General features: G+C 40.4%; 2 protein-coding genes across 2 annotated transcripts in view; one reads left to right on the forward strand and one right to left on the reverse strand.

The window, feature by feature from the left end:
- ripor2 (RHO family interacting cell polarization regulator 2) overlaps positions 1-9,448 on the reverse strand; it is a 49,976-nt gene extending 40,528 nt beyond the window's left edge. Inside the window, exon 1 of the mRNA XM_020597571.1 lies at positions 8,954-9,448. Coding sequence (XP_020453227.1) covers positions 8,954-9,032 — 79 coding nt within the window. The 5' untranslated portion in view covers positions 9,033-9,448. The remainder of the gene's footprint in view (positions 1-8,953) is intronic.
- The window catches only part of dtnbp1b (dystrobrevin binding protein 1b), a 555,482-nt gene that overhangs the window by 55,174 nt on the left and 487,640 nt on the right, over positions 1-12,668 (forward strand). The window lies entirely within an intron of this gene.

The raw sequence follows: 12,668 nt of genomic DNA on the forward strand, positions 1-12,668 counted from the left end.
GCCTGGAGTTTGCTAAAAAACACCTGAAGGACTCCAAGCTGGTGAGAAATAAGATTCTCTGGTCTGATGAGACCAAGATAGAACTTTTTGGCCTTAATTCTAAGCGGTATGTGTGGAGAAAACCAGGCACTGCTCATCACCTGTCCAATACAGTCCCAACAGTGAAGCATGGTGGTGGCAGCATCATGCTATGGGAGTGTTTCACAACAACTCCGTGACTGTTCTTGAATGGCCCAGCCAGAGCCCTGACTTAAACCCAATTGAGCATCTCTGGAGAGACCTGAAAATGGCTGTCCACCAACGTTGACCATCCAACCTGACAGAACTGGAGGGGATCTGCAAGGAGGAATGGCAGAGGATCCCCAAATGCAGGTGTGAAAACTTGTTGCATCATTCCCAAAAAGACTCATGGCTGTATTGGCTCAAAAGGGTGCTTCTACTAAATACTGAGCAAAGGGTCTGAATACTTATGACCATGTGATATTTCAGTTTTTCTTTTTTAATAAATCTGCAAAAATGTCAAATTCTGTGTTTTTCTGTCAATATGGGGTGCTGTGTGTACATTAATGAGGAAAAAAATGAACTTAAATGGTTTTAGCATATGGCTGCAATATAACAAAGAGTGAAAAATTTAAGGGGGTCTGAATACTTTCTGTATCCACTGTAGGTGGTGAAAGGGTGGAAAGAGTCAATAAAGTAAACTGTGTGCAGAGAGAAAAATGATGGTTACAGAAGAAAGTAGAGAGAAATAAATACACATTTAGAGAAAGAAACAGAGGCATGAAAAGCCAGAGAGAGAACAGGGTTGTAAAGGCAGTGAAAGTTCTACAGGGATGGTTCAACATAAATATTCACATCAAGAAGACATTTAAAGCAAATACAGCAAAATAGTACATGTGAAGTATTTACCTTCCTCAGCATGGTAAAAGAATTAGCAGCGGCTCCACGCATTCTGCATTTAATGACATTTTCCCACCTGAGGCTGCCAAATAAATAAATAATTACTTTCATTAATAAATCTCATCCAAACTGACCCTATACCAGTCACTTTTTATGTCAGCATTTCCCTGTAACTGTAACTAAGACTAGTTAAAATGTTATCAGGAAAGTCAAACTTCAATCTTAATCATAAGTGTCTAACAAAATATAACCACTCTCAGACGTACTGTATATTTGCTTCAGTCTGCCTCCTACTTTTCTCTGTACATTTTACCATTGACTCTGGGGTGGAACACATTCAGGGAACGCTGTAGGGTTTCCATAAGCCCTTCAGCTAACACGCACTTGCGTACACTCCAACACACATCCTTCTATTCCTTCCAGACTCCCAGCTGCTGAACAGCTCAGCCTGTAATTATGGCTGTCATCAACAGCCCCTGACTAGCAGCTATATTTACTGAGAGCCACTGCTCACATACACACTGGTTGCACACACAGAAATACACAAAAAAAGGACCATACACACACACAGACCATACCATATAACACACACATGTATGCAGACACAACTATTTCTAGAAGTTGCCACTCAGAATCACAGCAGCAGGTACTGTAAGTTAGCACTGGCATAATATTCATCAGTTCTAATCTTCTCAGGAATTTTCTCTGGAAGCAGGAATTCACTTTGGCTCACACACGGTGTCATGACCAAAATAACACAGCATATTTTTATTAACTCAGGTGGATAACTTTAAGGACAGAACTGTATTATCCATCTTATTTGTTGTACTCGCCTGTACTTGCATATAATATGCAACCTCCAATCAAACCACAAAAAGATTATTTACTGAAACAATTCCCTCTCTCATCATGTAAACTCATGTTTTCTTTTTTTAAAAGACATTATGAATAAAAATACATGGCAGTTTCAGGGAGGATTTCTTCATCAAATAGATCCAGTTTGAGTTTTTCCTCTTTGCGGAAGTTATACTGCTCTTACAACAAGCTGAACTACACTTGTAGCAAGAAAAATGTCGTTCATTCTGACCTTTGCAGCATAGTCACGACTGTCAGTAACACCCACTCAGACCTGTTTACTGCTCTCTGTGCTCGACAAACTCCATGAACCTTAACTGTAGGTCACCCATTCATACATGCACGCACATTTATGTACACACCTTGTCACAGACAGAAAGTATTGACTGACCTCCCAGCAGTGCAGTTCTTTTCCTTCTATACCAGCCACCACTGCTCTTGGTCACCACCATCAGTCCCCCGCTTGGCGTGTAACGCAGCATTGAAGCACCTTCTGTCACTTGCTCGCTCGCCCCACATCCAGTTCTTCTATGATTCATTTATGCCCCTCATTCCAAAGCTTTATTCTTTGTCCTTTTCTTTCTGTTTCTGCTTGACAGCGTCTGACCACTAAACCAAGATGAGTCAGAAAGGCCACATGACTGGAGGGTAGGAAGGTCAAGACTAAGGGATGTACAGGCACAGATGACGTGCGGGTGCCATAGTGAGAGAGTGAGCCACTGAAACATCAGTCAAAAATGCTGAGTGCCGCCTGTTCTCGGATTACTGGTCCTGTCTGCTCTGACTTATTGTTGGGCTTTCCCAGTTGTAAATACCAAACCTGAATCCAAGTGAAATTCTGAGACTGTCAAATCAAGTGTCTGTTTACAGCAGAGATATGCCGGGAAGCCCTCTGTAAATATATTGTATGCACCTCTGAAGGCAGCGGTGTGTTTGCTGTGGTGCTTTATTGGTGATATTTTCAAAACGTTTATTTATCTGTACAAAGTTACATATTATCTTGTGTGTGTCTCTGAGTCAGTCGTACAGACTGAGTGGAACAGCTGTGGCTGCTTTGGTCTGTAATGACAGGTTGCTTTTTGCACATTCTCTCCCCCAAAGGGCTTTGAGACATGTCATATACCTTCGGACTGCAGGTGTCCCCCCACAATATCACACCACAGCATACAGACAAGACAAGTATAAGTGATATGTGATGTGAATTTTTTTTCTAGTATTAATTTGGTCTTCCCTTTGTTAGGTGGCCAGAAACATGACTAAATGTTGCTGTGCATCTGTTGAATGTGTAAATTGTTTCATAACAATGCTGTGTTTTCAGCTTGTTCCACTGCCCTCAAACGTATAAAGCACCCCACTACATTTCAGAGGACAGTGGAGGATAGTTGACTTTTTATTCCAGTATATTTGTTTTACAACTGAAGTTACTGGTTACTTTGCAGACTAGAGTGTTTGTTGCCAGTGTTGCATTATGTAGTAAAAACTAGCTCCATCTAAACCAATTACAACATTAGAATGATGCTTACACAGTTCTAGATCAGTGTTAAAAACCCAGTATAATAAACATGCGCTCAAAGGGGCAGATTTTCTGCAGAACTTTTAATACTTACTTTACTTCTTCCACCACTATGAAACGGTGATCTTGGCACCAAGCACGTGGTCTAAACAGTCTGTAAAATGCTAGCTGCTTCTTAGAAACTTAATCAAGTTATAACAAGAGTAACACAAATATGATTAGCTGCCCAATGAGAAGCCAACTCTAGTCTCCAAATTTCCACCAGGTTGTCCCTTGGTGAAGAGTCCTGGGTGGTCTGTTACATTTTGTGTTTTAAACAAGATGACCTCATTGTGAGAGAGGTTCCAAACCATTGAGTATAAACCTCACACACCCAGTGTTGCACCAGCGCACATTGTCATGGTAACCACATTGGAACTGTAAAGGGAAGGTTAGCAGTACAGTGCCAGAGATACAAGCCACATGTAAACATCTGGTACCAAAAAAAATAAATAAATAAATAAACAGACATGATTACACTTAAGGCTGAAACATGTCTGCAAAGATAGAAGGGTTCCTGCTCATGTCATCTTTGCTATCCTTTCTCTCTCTCAGTGAAAGTGCAGAAAATGATATTAGTGGGAGTCTTTTGGCTAAAGTAGGTCAGTGGAGCCAGCTGTCAGAAACAGCAAGAGGGAGATGAGGAGCAGTAATGTGCCAGCTACACTAGGTACCCTCAGGTCAGAGTTTTTCCAAACACAGGACAGCACTGTCATATTAGTCTGTGTGTTGCATCGTTGTGGACAGAGACGACACCTGTGGCCAGACAGACTGTCAGTGTGTGACTGTTCAGGCTGTAAGACAATACTTACTGTATGTGTTTAAAAAGGGGATGGTTATTATAAGGTAAGGCGATCAAGACAGTTTTAGATCATTCTGCAACCCTCCCTGCAGGGGGTCTGCCAAGTCTGGGAGCAGAATGGGCCTCTGAGGCCTCACTCAGACCACAATCACCTAGCCACTACTCCATATAAGTCTCATAAGTACCTTTGTCATTTCAATATCATATCATCCCTAATGATGTGGTCCCTGCTAGAGAAATACACTGAGTTTTCACATGGAGTATATCCCTGGATATGACTAAATTATATACTAAATCTATTTGATTTTTGAGATATTATTAAGGAGAGTAAAAAACAACAGATTTTTCCAGTGTGTCTGAGCAGGACAGTTGGTGGCCAAAAACCCAATAAACAATACTTTATCACATTATCAGCTCATACAAGGAAATGCTTGTTACTCCATTTTCCCCAAAATATTTTAGTTTTGGTGGATTTTAACATGGACAGGCCTCACAGTTTAGTAAAATGACCCTCTGGATATTTAAGACGTTGTCATCGTTGTTTCCATAAGGTAAAAACTGGGGATGGACTATTTTTGTTAATTGAGTCTCATCTGAACTTGATTGTACCAGATATTCATAAATCCATCACTAGGTCTGTAAATTACATCCATAGGTTTTTATTAACTATTAGCTCAAATGATTTACCAGCTATTCATAAATCCATCACTAGGTCTGTAAATGACATCCATAGGTTCTTATTAACTATTAGCTCAAATGATTTGCCTGATTCAAGTTGCCGTATTTAAAATTTGAAAATGTCTTAAACCTAATCAAAGGAAATGTCAATTCATTTAAAATGGGGGAGGGGACCCACTTTTGCTAAATTAAACAGCATCATTTCATTGTTTTGTTTAATGTTATTGGAATAACATTTTGTAATTTGATTTTTGTCCAATTTCGTTTCATATCTTTCCAGTTTACTTCATTATTAAACTGCAAGGGTAAAGTCAGGAATGCACTACTACCTTTTGAATCTTTGCACAGTAAAACCATGTTAGTAATCTTTCCTCGTGCCATACCACTCAGCTATCAGATGGTCCCTATACAGATAAACTGTCTCCCTCCCAGATTTCCAGTCACTGGAGCAGGACTCTGCTCTCTGATCCTGAGCCTTGGTGGACACTGTGTCGGCTCAGAGGGAGATTCTGTTTCCTGGGGGCTGTCACACAAGGCAAGTACAGACAAGAGACTGAGAAAGAAATGGATTTGTGACCTGACCTGACTTCTAGTATTGCAGCCTTCTCCTTGAGCTGATGCCTGGTGTGAGTGTGTGTATTGTGCCTGTGTTCTGTTTCACCCTCTGGCTTATACTGCAGAAATGATATAGTCTTCATGTGATCAGGAATAAAACACAACAGGATCTCCCCAAAGCTGATTTGAAGTTGTGATTAGATAATAACGTCCCTATGACTTCGTAAAAATAAACGTGATTCCCTAGGTGTGATGCTGCGTTCATGCAGTGTCAGCAGAACAGGAAAGTCACCCCCTAATGTAAATTAAATAAACTAGGTGGCACACAGAAACAGCAACACAAATATGTCTTCCCACAGTTTTTATTTGATATTTCTCAGTTAAATAGCTGGTTAACATTAATTCTAGATCGGATTAGTCATGCAATTGAAAAAAAAAGAAACTAGTGAAGCTGTTGGAGTAGACACTTAATGAATTATCCCTCATTATAATACAACATAACACATAATCCTACAGATGCATTCAGTTGATACTGCTTAAAAATTTTATTAAAGTCTCTAAATGTTAATAAACGAATGTATGGTTATATAGCCGCTAGCCAGGATGACAAAACTCATTTTAGCCTGGATGCTGATTCTGCATATTCTCTAGATTTCAAGAGGAATGCTGCCCCTCTACTACTACAGTACAACCAAAAGGCTCTCTATTGTGGATAAGACTCTTAAATCTTTAAAACTAGCCTCCAGATTGTGTTATGCACTTACATACTCTGGTATATTTATTCACTCCTTAAATCTTAGGTGTTGTTTGGCTGTGAACATTAAAGAAAAGTCCTTTGGCAAAGTGTGGTGTGAAGGTTTAAAGAGCGGTGAGGTGAAAACAATCCATCAAAGCTATAACCACGTTCAGGTGTAGTGTCACCTCACACTATTACACAAACCCATCCCCCATAGGATTTGTTCATCTATAGATCTAAAAGCCATCTTAGTAGTTTAAACTCTCTTAAAATCTGTTGAAGGGCACGTCATTGTGCCAGAGGACGTTTTCAAAAGCATCAGAATAAAAAAGAAACTATATCTGCCGAGCCCGGTAATTAGTGGTTTTGTCATGTAACTGCTAGTCAGAGGAAGAGTGTAAGTGCATCCTATTCCACAAGGAACAAAAACAATAAGAAACATTCCTGCATGAGAGCTGATAAACTTTTCCAAAATCAGCCCAATGAACCACAGCAGATAACAGGGGTCTAGTCCAGCTTACAGTAACTGCAACACGCCAGCACACATCTAAATGACTAAAGCACATCTAAATGGCTCTACAAAGTTTGTGAAGGTAAATATAAATCAGGCCTCCTGATAGCCCAGTCCTGTGATGTCTCAGGTGGACAGAAGCATTTCCTGGAGTTCCTCACTTGTCAGTGAAAGCAGCTCTTCATGCTTTTTTGACCTGACACACTTAGTCAACTACTGGTTTATTTAGACACCGAATACCGACTCTTCATTTTGACCAAGACACCATCGAGCTATATTTTATTTTTACTGTCATTCTCTCTTACTCTTTACTCTCTTTCACAGCACACTACTCACCTATACTTTGCTTACGCAGACTGTTTGCTGCTTCACTGTCAAACGTGAGTAGACCAGGAAAGAGTTAAAGAGGCCATGTGTTTATTTAGGTCTCAGTGAAACTGCTGTGCAATTCTACTATCTTCCTTTTTTATCATTTGGTTTTTCTCCTTTCATTAAAGGAGGTTGTGTGATAAGACAGTGTGATAACAAGGGAAGAAAGTGAGTTGCATTTGTGTTAATGTGTGGGTTCATGCAGAGGTGATACTGCAGGGACTTGTGCATGATAATCAGGGGTGAGATGAGTCTGGTTATTACAGCATCAGCACTGAGCATCAAACCCTCTGAGTCACATGTTTTTGTTTGTTTTATTTTCAGTAACAACTATTTTTAAGCTTGAAACACATACTCCACAGACCTCACTGTGAGTGCAAGTCAAAATCTTTGCAAAATAAAACTAACAACACCAGTGAGATGCCGCTAAAGGTGAGTGAGAGAATGGTTTTTGTATTCTGCTGCTTTTTCCCCAGTATATGTAGATAACTGTGGGGAAATGTTTGTGCAGGAGCTACATTCCTAAGCAAAGAGGGTAAAATTCAGTCAGCATGCTCCCCAGATTTCATGGCTTGAAAAAGGCAATGATCCAACTGTAAGTCGATTTCCATGTTTCCCCATAGCAACTGCTTTGACAAAAAAAAAAAAAAAAAAAGAAGAGAACACCAACTGAAGCCGGCATGAAGCAAAGATACACCATTCCTACTGACTAAAAGCTGAGAGAAGCTTGTTGATAATTCAAACAACCTGAACTAGGATCACTGCCTTTGTGACTGAGGAGGAGAAGCAGAAAAAGGAAAGAGAAGCTATACTTGTTGCTATATATCTTTTCTGACCTTCCTTTATTTTTATGTGATTGCCCATTCATTTGTCATTGTCATAAATTTTGCTACGAACAATTCATGTGTCCCTCAGGATGAACTGTAACTTTGGGGATCCTCTGACTTTTCATCTGGCATCAGATCAAAACTTAATGTTATCTCGTGAGCCCTGTGGGGACCCGAACCAAAGGTTTGGAACCATCACATAAAACTGATTCGAAATCTGACTTTATTCAACTTCAAATTGAAATTTTGGAGGCAGAAAAGCTGAAAGATGTGCAAATCCACCACTGATGATAGAACTATTGATTTAGAACAAAAAGAGACCAGTGGTAATGCATTTGCATTCATCAGCAATAAGAATAAAACGCTTGAATAGTCAGCACAAAGCACACAATCTATGTCTCATCATTAATCCTTAGCGCTAATAAGAACAAAAAATATGTTATCCATGTACTATTAGAGAACATATTTAAAAGGCAACAAATTAAACAATATCCAGTTATTACACAGCCTGACTGCCTTTCTCCCTCTTAAAAATTATTAGTCAGACTCTGTTGTGATTCTACTGCTCATCGCTCTTTCAGGCGCCAAATGAATCCAAGTTTTGATTACAGCTGGTTTTAAAATAACAAACACACACACAAAATACACGTTCAGAATATTTACTTGTGGTGCATAATGCTTGGTTAAAAACATCTGCCGTTATACAAGAACGCCCACGCTACAGAGGCCACGGCTCCTCTCTGCTTTCTAAAAGTTGAAAATTCAATAAACAAACTCTGCACAGAGCTCCAGCTGAAGGCAAACTGACGTTTAGTGAAAGATTCTTTACAGAGACCGATCTTTACAAACATGTAATGATTGCTGCATAGTGACTTTAACTAGTGGGGGAACACATTTCTGTCTTCCTCTACCGTAACACAAATCAGCTTTTGGTGTGTATATCAGAGTCCACTCAACCATGCCGCAAAGAATCCCACCCACAGCTGAAGAGATCCCTCTGGGCCACCAGTCAGCCATCACCTTTACCCTCTTCTTAACCCTGATCACAACCACAAGTCACAAACCAACCAGTCCGACCATGCTGTAAACCTTGAGCAGCTGTCTCGGCCCTGCAGCCCACCTGTAAACCCATGCCTGACTTCACACAACTGACCCTTGGCAAGCCTACCGTTCTCATAGAAGACGTCCTCTGCTTCTTCACGCATCATCTCATCCAGGTCATCCTCTGCAATGTTGGTCATAGCCATCGCTATTCCTCTTCCTCTTCTACTCCCCTCTCCCTTCTCTCTCTCAGAGCTTCGGAGGGAGTGACTGTACTGTAAAATCAAAATCCACGCTGGCTTGGCCTCTTTGCTTCAGGCGACAGTCCGATCACCAGCAGGCTCTTTGCTCAAGTAGGACAGGAATGGGACTGGGCTGAGCTTCAGCCCCTTACATGAGGAATGTGTGTGACAGTGCAAGTGCCAGGTGAGGTGCGAGTGTGTGGGTGAGTGAGAGACACTCCCAGCAATCTTCACTAAGTTTCAGCACCAATGCTGATTTTGTAACATCCTGAGCAAAGCTGAAGTGAGAGTGTACTGTTTGGAGAGCACTTGTAATAATAAGAGTGTGCATGCAGTACGGGGAGGGTCAGTGTGTGTGTGTGTCCAATTGGACAGCAGGTAGCGATGATTCAGCTCAAATGCCTGGTGATTAACAAGAATAATTAGATTTGGTATTTTGAGCCAGGAGGGACATGCAAAAAGGGTGTGAATAATGTTTGCGTGTGGCGTGGCATGTGAGATGTGAGGCTGGCTCTACTTATCCTTCTTTCACAACTCACTAGGAATCATGGGACCACACTGATTGCTCGTACTATTTTTTCCCCTCTGCACTGAGCGGGCCTCGGTGTTGCTGATAACGCCTGGTGTCGTCTGCTGTTGCTGCAAGTCTCCGTGCTGCAGTGAATAAACATGCTGACCTGCTCTGAAGAAGACAGAGTCAGACACTGTCATGCAATCATAGGTTTTACATTAGAGACATTTGCTTTAGATTACACCCATCTTGATTTTAGTACTACCTCCTGATGGGTGCTCCTGGTACACACCTCCAAAGGGTTTGGATGGCAGCGGAAACAAACACACAACTCGGGATGAACGTTACACATCTTGTCATGTTTCTGTAGGTTCTTAAGATGAAAAACCTCATTTTTGACCTTTAATTTATTCTTGGATAAAAAAAGCCAACACTAAATTTTCATCCTCCTTCTCACAGCATCCCTCCATCTGTCTTCACTGTTCAGCTTCTCTGACTCACACTCCATTTAGACAAACCAATTCCCAACTAAAATAGAAACTAGGCCTCAAGTCAATTCATTATCACTTTTCTTTCAGACTTTCTCTCCCCTGCCACTGGCTCCCTTCAAGGCCAAAGCTCCTGGGAATTAACCTGGAGGCAAACTCATTTTCACTGAGGCTAGTCCAGACAATTCACATTACATATATCTGGGGGTTGGTTGTGGTTCTGAGCATGTGTAAAGAACATTTACTCTGGTCTGAAAGTTGTCTTGTGCAGTTTGCTGGGTTAACAGTAATGTTGAACATTTACAAGATGGGTGGTTTTATTATTTGTCTGAGGTCACTGAAGAGGATGATGTGAAAAATGCTGCGGTTAGATTTTTGATGTGTTTGCACGCTGTCTGCCAGTCTGTATCAGGAACCAAAACTATGACAATGGCTAAAACTGGAAGCAATACCACTTTGAAAGAAGGGCACCACACCCAAAACCTCTCATGCAAATTAGTCTATATGAAACATGACCTGTCCCTTTTAAAAATCTCTCTTTTGTAATATTATTTTAAAAATATACTTCTTGCTTTCCTATGTTACCTAACCTGTCTTGTGATCCAATGGAAGATTAGCTCAGGTTGCAAATCAATGTTCCAAGACACACCGTTGCTTGAAGTAGTTACATGAAGTAGCAGTGTTTGTATGTGTATATAATGCATATAAATAGATGCATTCATATAAATGGTCAGGCTTAGGCTGTTTTAAGCTGGAAGTAGATGTTTCAGGAAGTTAAATATCTCTGCAGACCTATGCAGGAAATAGTGTTAAGGCCCTACCATGGCTTCCATGTCTGCTTGGGCACAACACCATTTGTGAAACCCAAAATTTAGGTCTATGTGTACTGTCCACACTGCAAGCGTGCCAGGTATAAAACCACACACAGTCTGTGTTTTATCTTTGTCTTTATCTGTCCAGCAGCATGCAAAAACCATAAACTGGTGCTTATGGGTTCACAAAAGTGAGGATGCACATGCAACTATGCATCATGCCTAAATGCACGTCAAACACATTGACTAGTTGATTAAAATGCTGACAATAGGTTCAACATGGACACAAAGAAAAAATATCACACAGGTTGTACTGTACATAAACATTTAAGCAACATAGTCTGATTCATAACTCCTGATCCAAGAAGTGGTTCAAGAGCCTCTTGACATGAGAGAATTAATCAGGTGAATCATCCAAAAACTGAAAATGGTCAACTGTTTTAATGCTCACTAAATCCTCATTAATTTATCCTGCAAAAGACCAGAAATATGCTGGTTTCAAGCTCTTAAGTATCAGATTCATCAATTTTCTCTGTTTTACATACTTGTAAAGTGAATATTTTTGGGTTCTGGACAGTTGGTCAGACAGAACAAGAAGACAAGACCTGAAAATTAAAATATTATTATACATTATTATTATACACACAAGCACACATACAGTACAGGGCAGGTCTTTTGCACTGTTAAAGAGAGTATGGACCGGGAGGGACAAGAAAACACCCAGCTGACAGAATGGAAAAACAGTGTTCAGTGGTTTCACTAATCCAAAACGAGAAGTGGCAGAAAACAGGATCTTAAAATTAATGGGGGAAGAACTTTAAGGTTTTAGAGTTCAGAAGCAATTAAAGCAATCCTACACCTACAAACTTCCAGATCAAAGTGAAGGAGCAACTTTCCCCAGTAGCAACAGGAAATTATAACAAAGCAACCTAACCAAACAGATGCAGTGTGATTCAGTGCAACAAAATTAGTCCCACAAATTGTTGCCATATACAGTATTATTACCCCAAAAAATGTCTTGTAATCATGCAGCTTAGCAAGGATCTGCATAGTTTGTGAATAATAATTTTGTGATCCACATGATCTACTTGTAGAAAAAAAAGCTAAACTTAACAGTTACAACTTTCAAAATAAACAAACAGAGCTGTGTCAAATTAAAAGACTTGGATAATAGTTAATTAGACAGTTATTATTAATACTCACTATCCAATCTGTTGGCTCACAGCAGACAGAAGTGACATTTTGACTTAGTGCTCTGATCCAACAAACATGATGCAGGAAAGGAGAATCACTGGCAAATAAACAGAAAACACCCTCACACACAGCAAAACCCAGTCTTATGCAGACACATCCCACTCCAAAGCTGTTCATTGTTATTATCATAACATGCTCTGGTGACTGTGTCATCATTTACCCACAACACATTACTAAAACCAGAGCTACTGTACATTATTCACAGCAAAACTGGTGCATGCGGTTATGACAAGTCTCAAATGCAAGCATTCACAGATATTTCAACTTTTCTTTTCTCTCAGCAGCAGCAGCCTCTAACCATAACCTACTTTACAGGCAGCAGTGCCAGAAAATGGGGTCACGTCTGGGCTGCATTTGCCCTGCTGCATTTCAATGACCGGGTACATTGTAGTCAACAGCAGAGAAACCCCCCCCGCTTCGGGAAATGCAAACTCACACTGCTGGGATGTAATGCCACACACACAGACACTCACACATCCATATAATAATAAACACAGACAAGCACACACACCACACACATGCCGTTGTTACTCCA

This window comes from Monopterus albus, unplaced genomic scaffold, assembly GCF_001952655.1.
Source record: "Monopterus albus unplaced genomic scaffold, M_albus_1.0 scaffold34.1, whole genome shotgun sequence".
Lineage (NCBI taxonomy): Eukaryota > Metazoa > Chordata > Actinopteri > Synbranchiformes > Synbranchidae > Monopterus > Monopterus albus.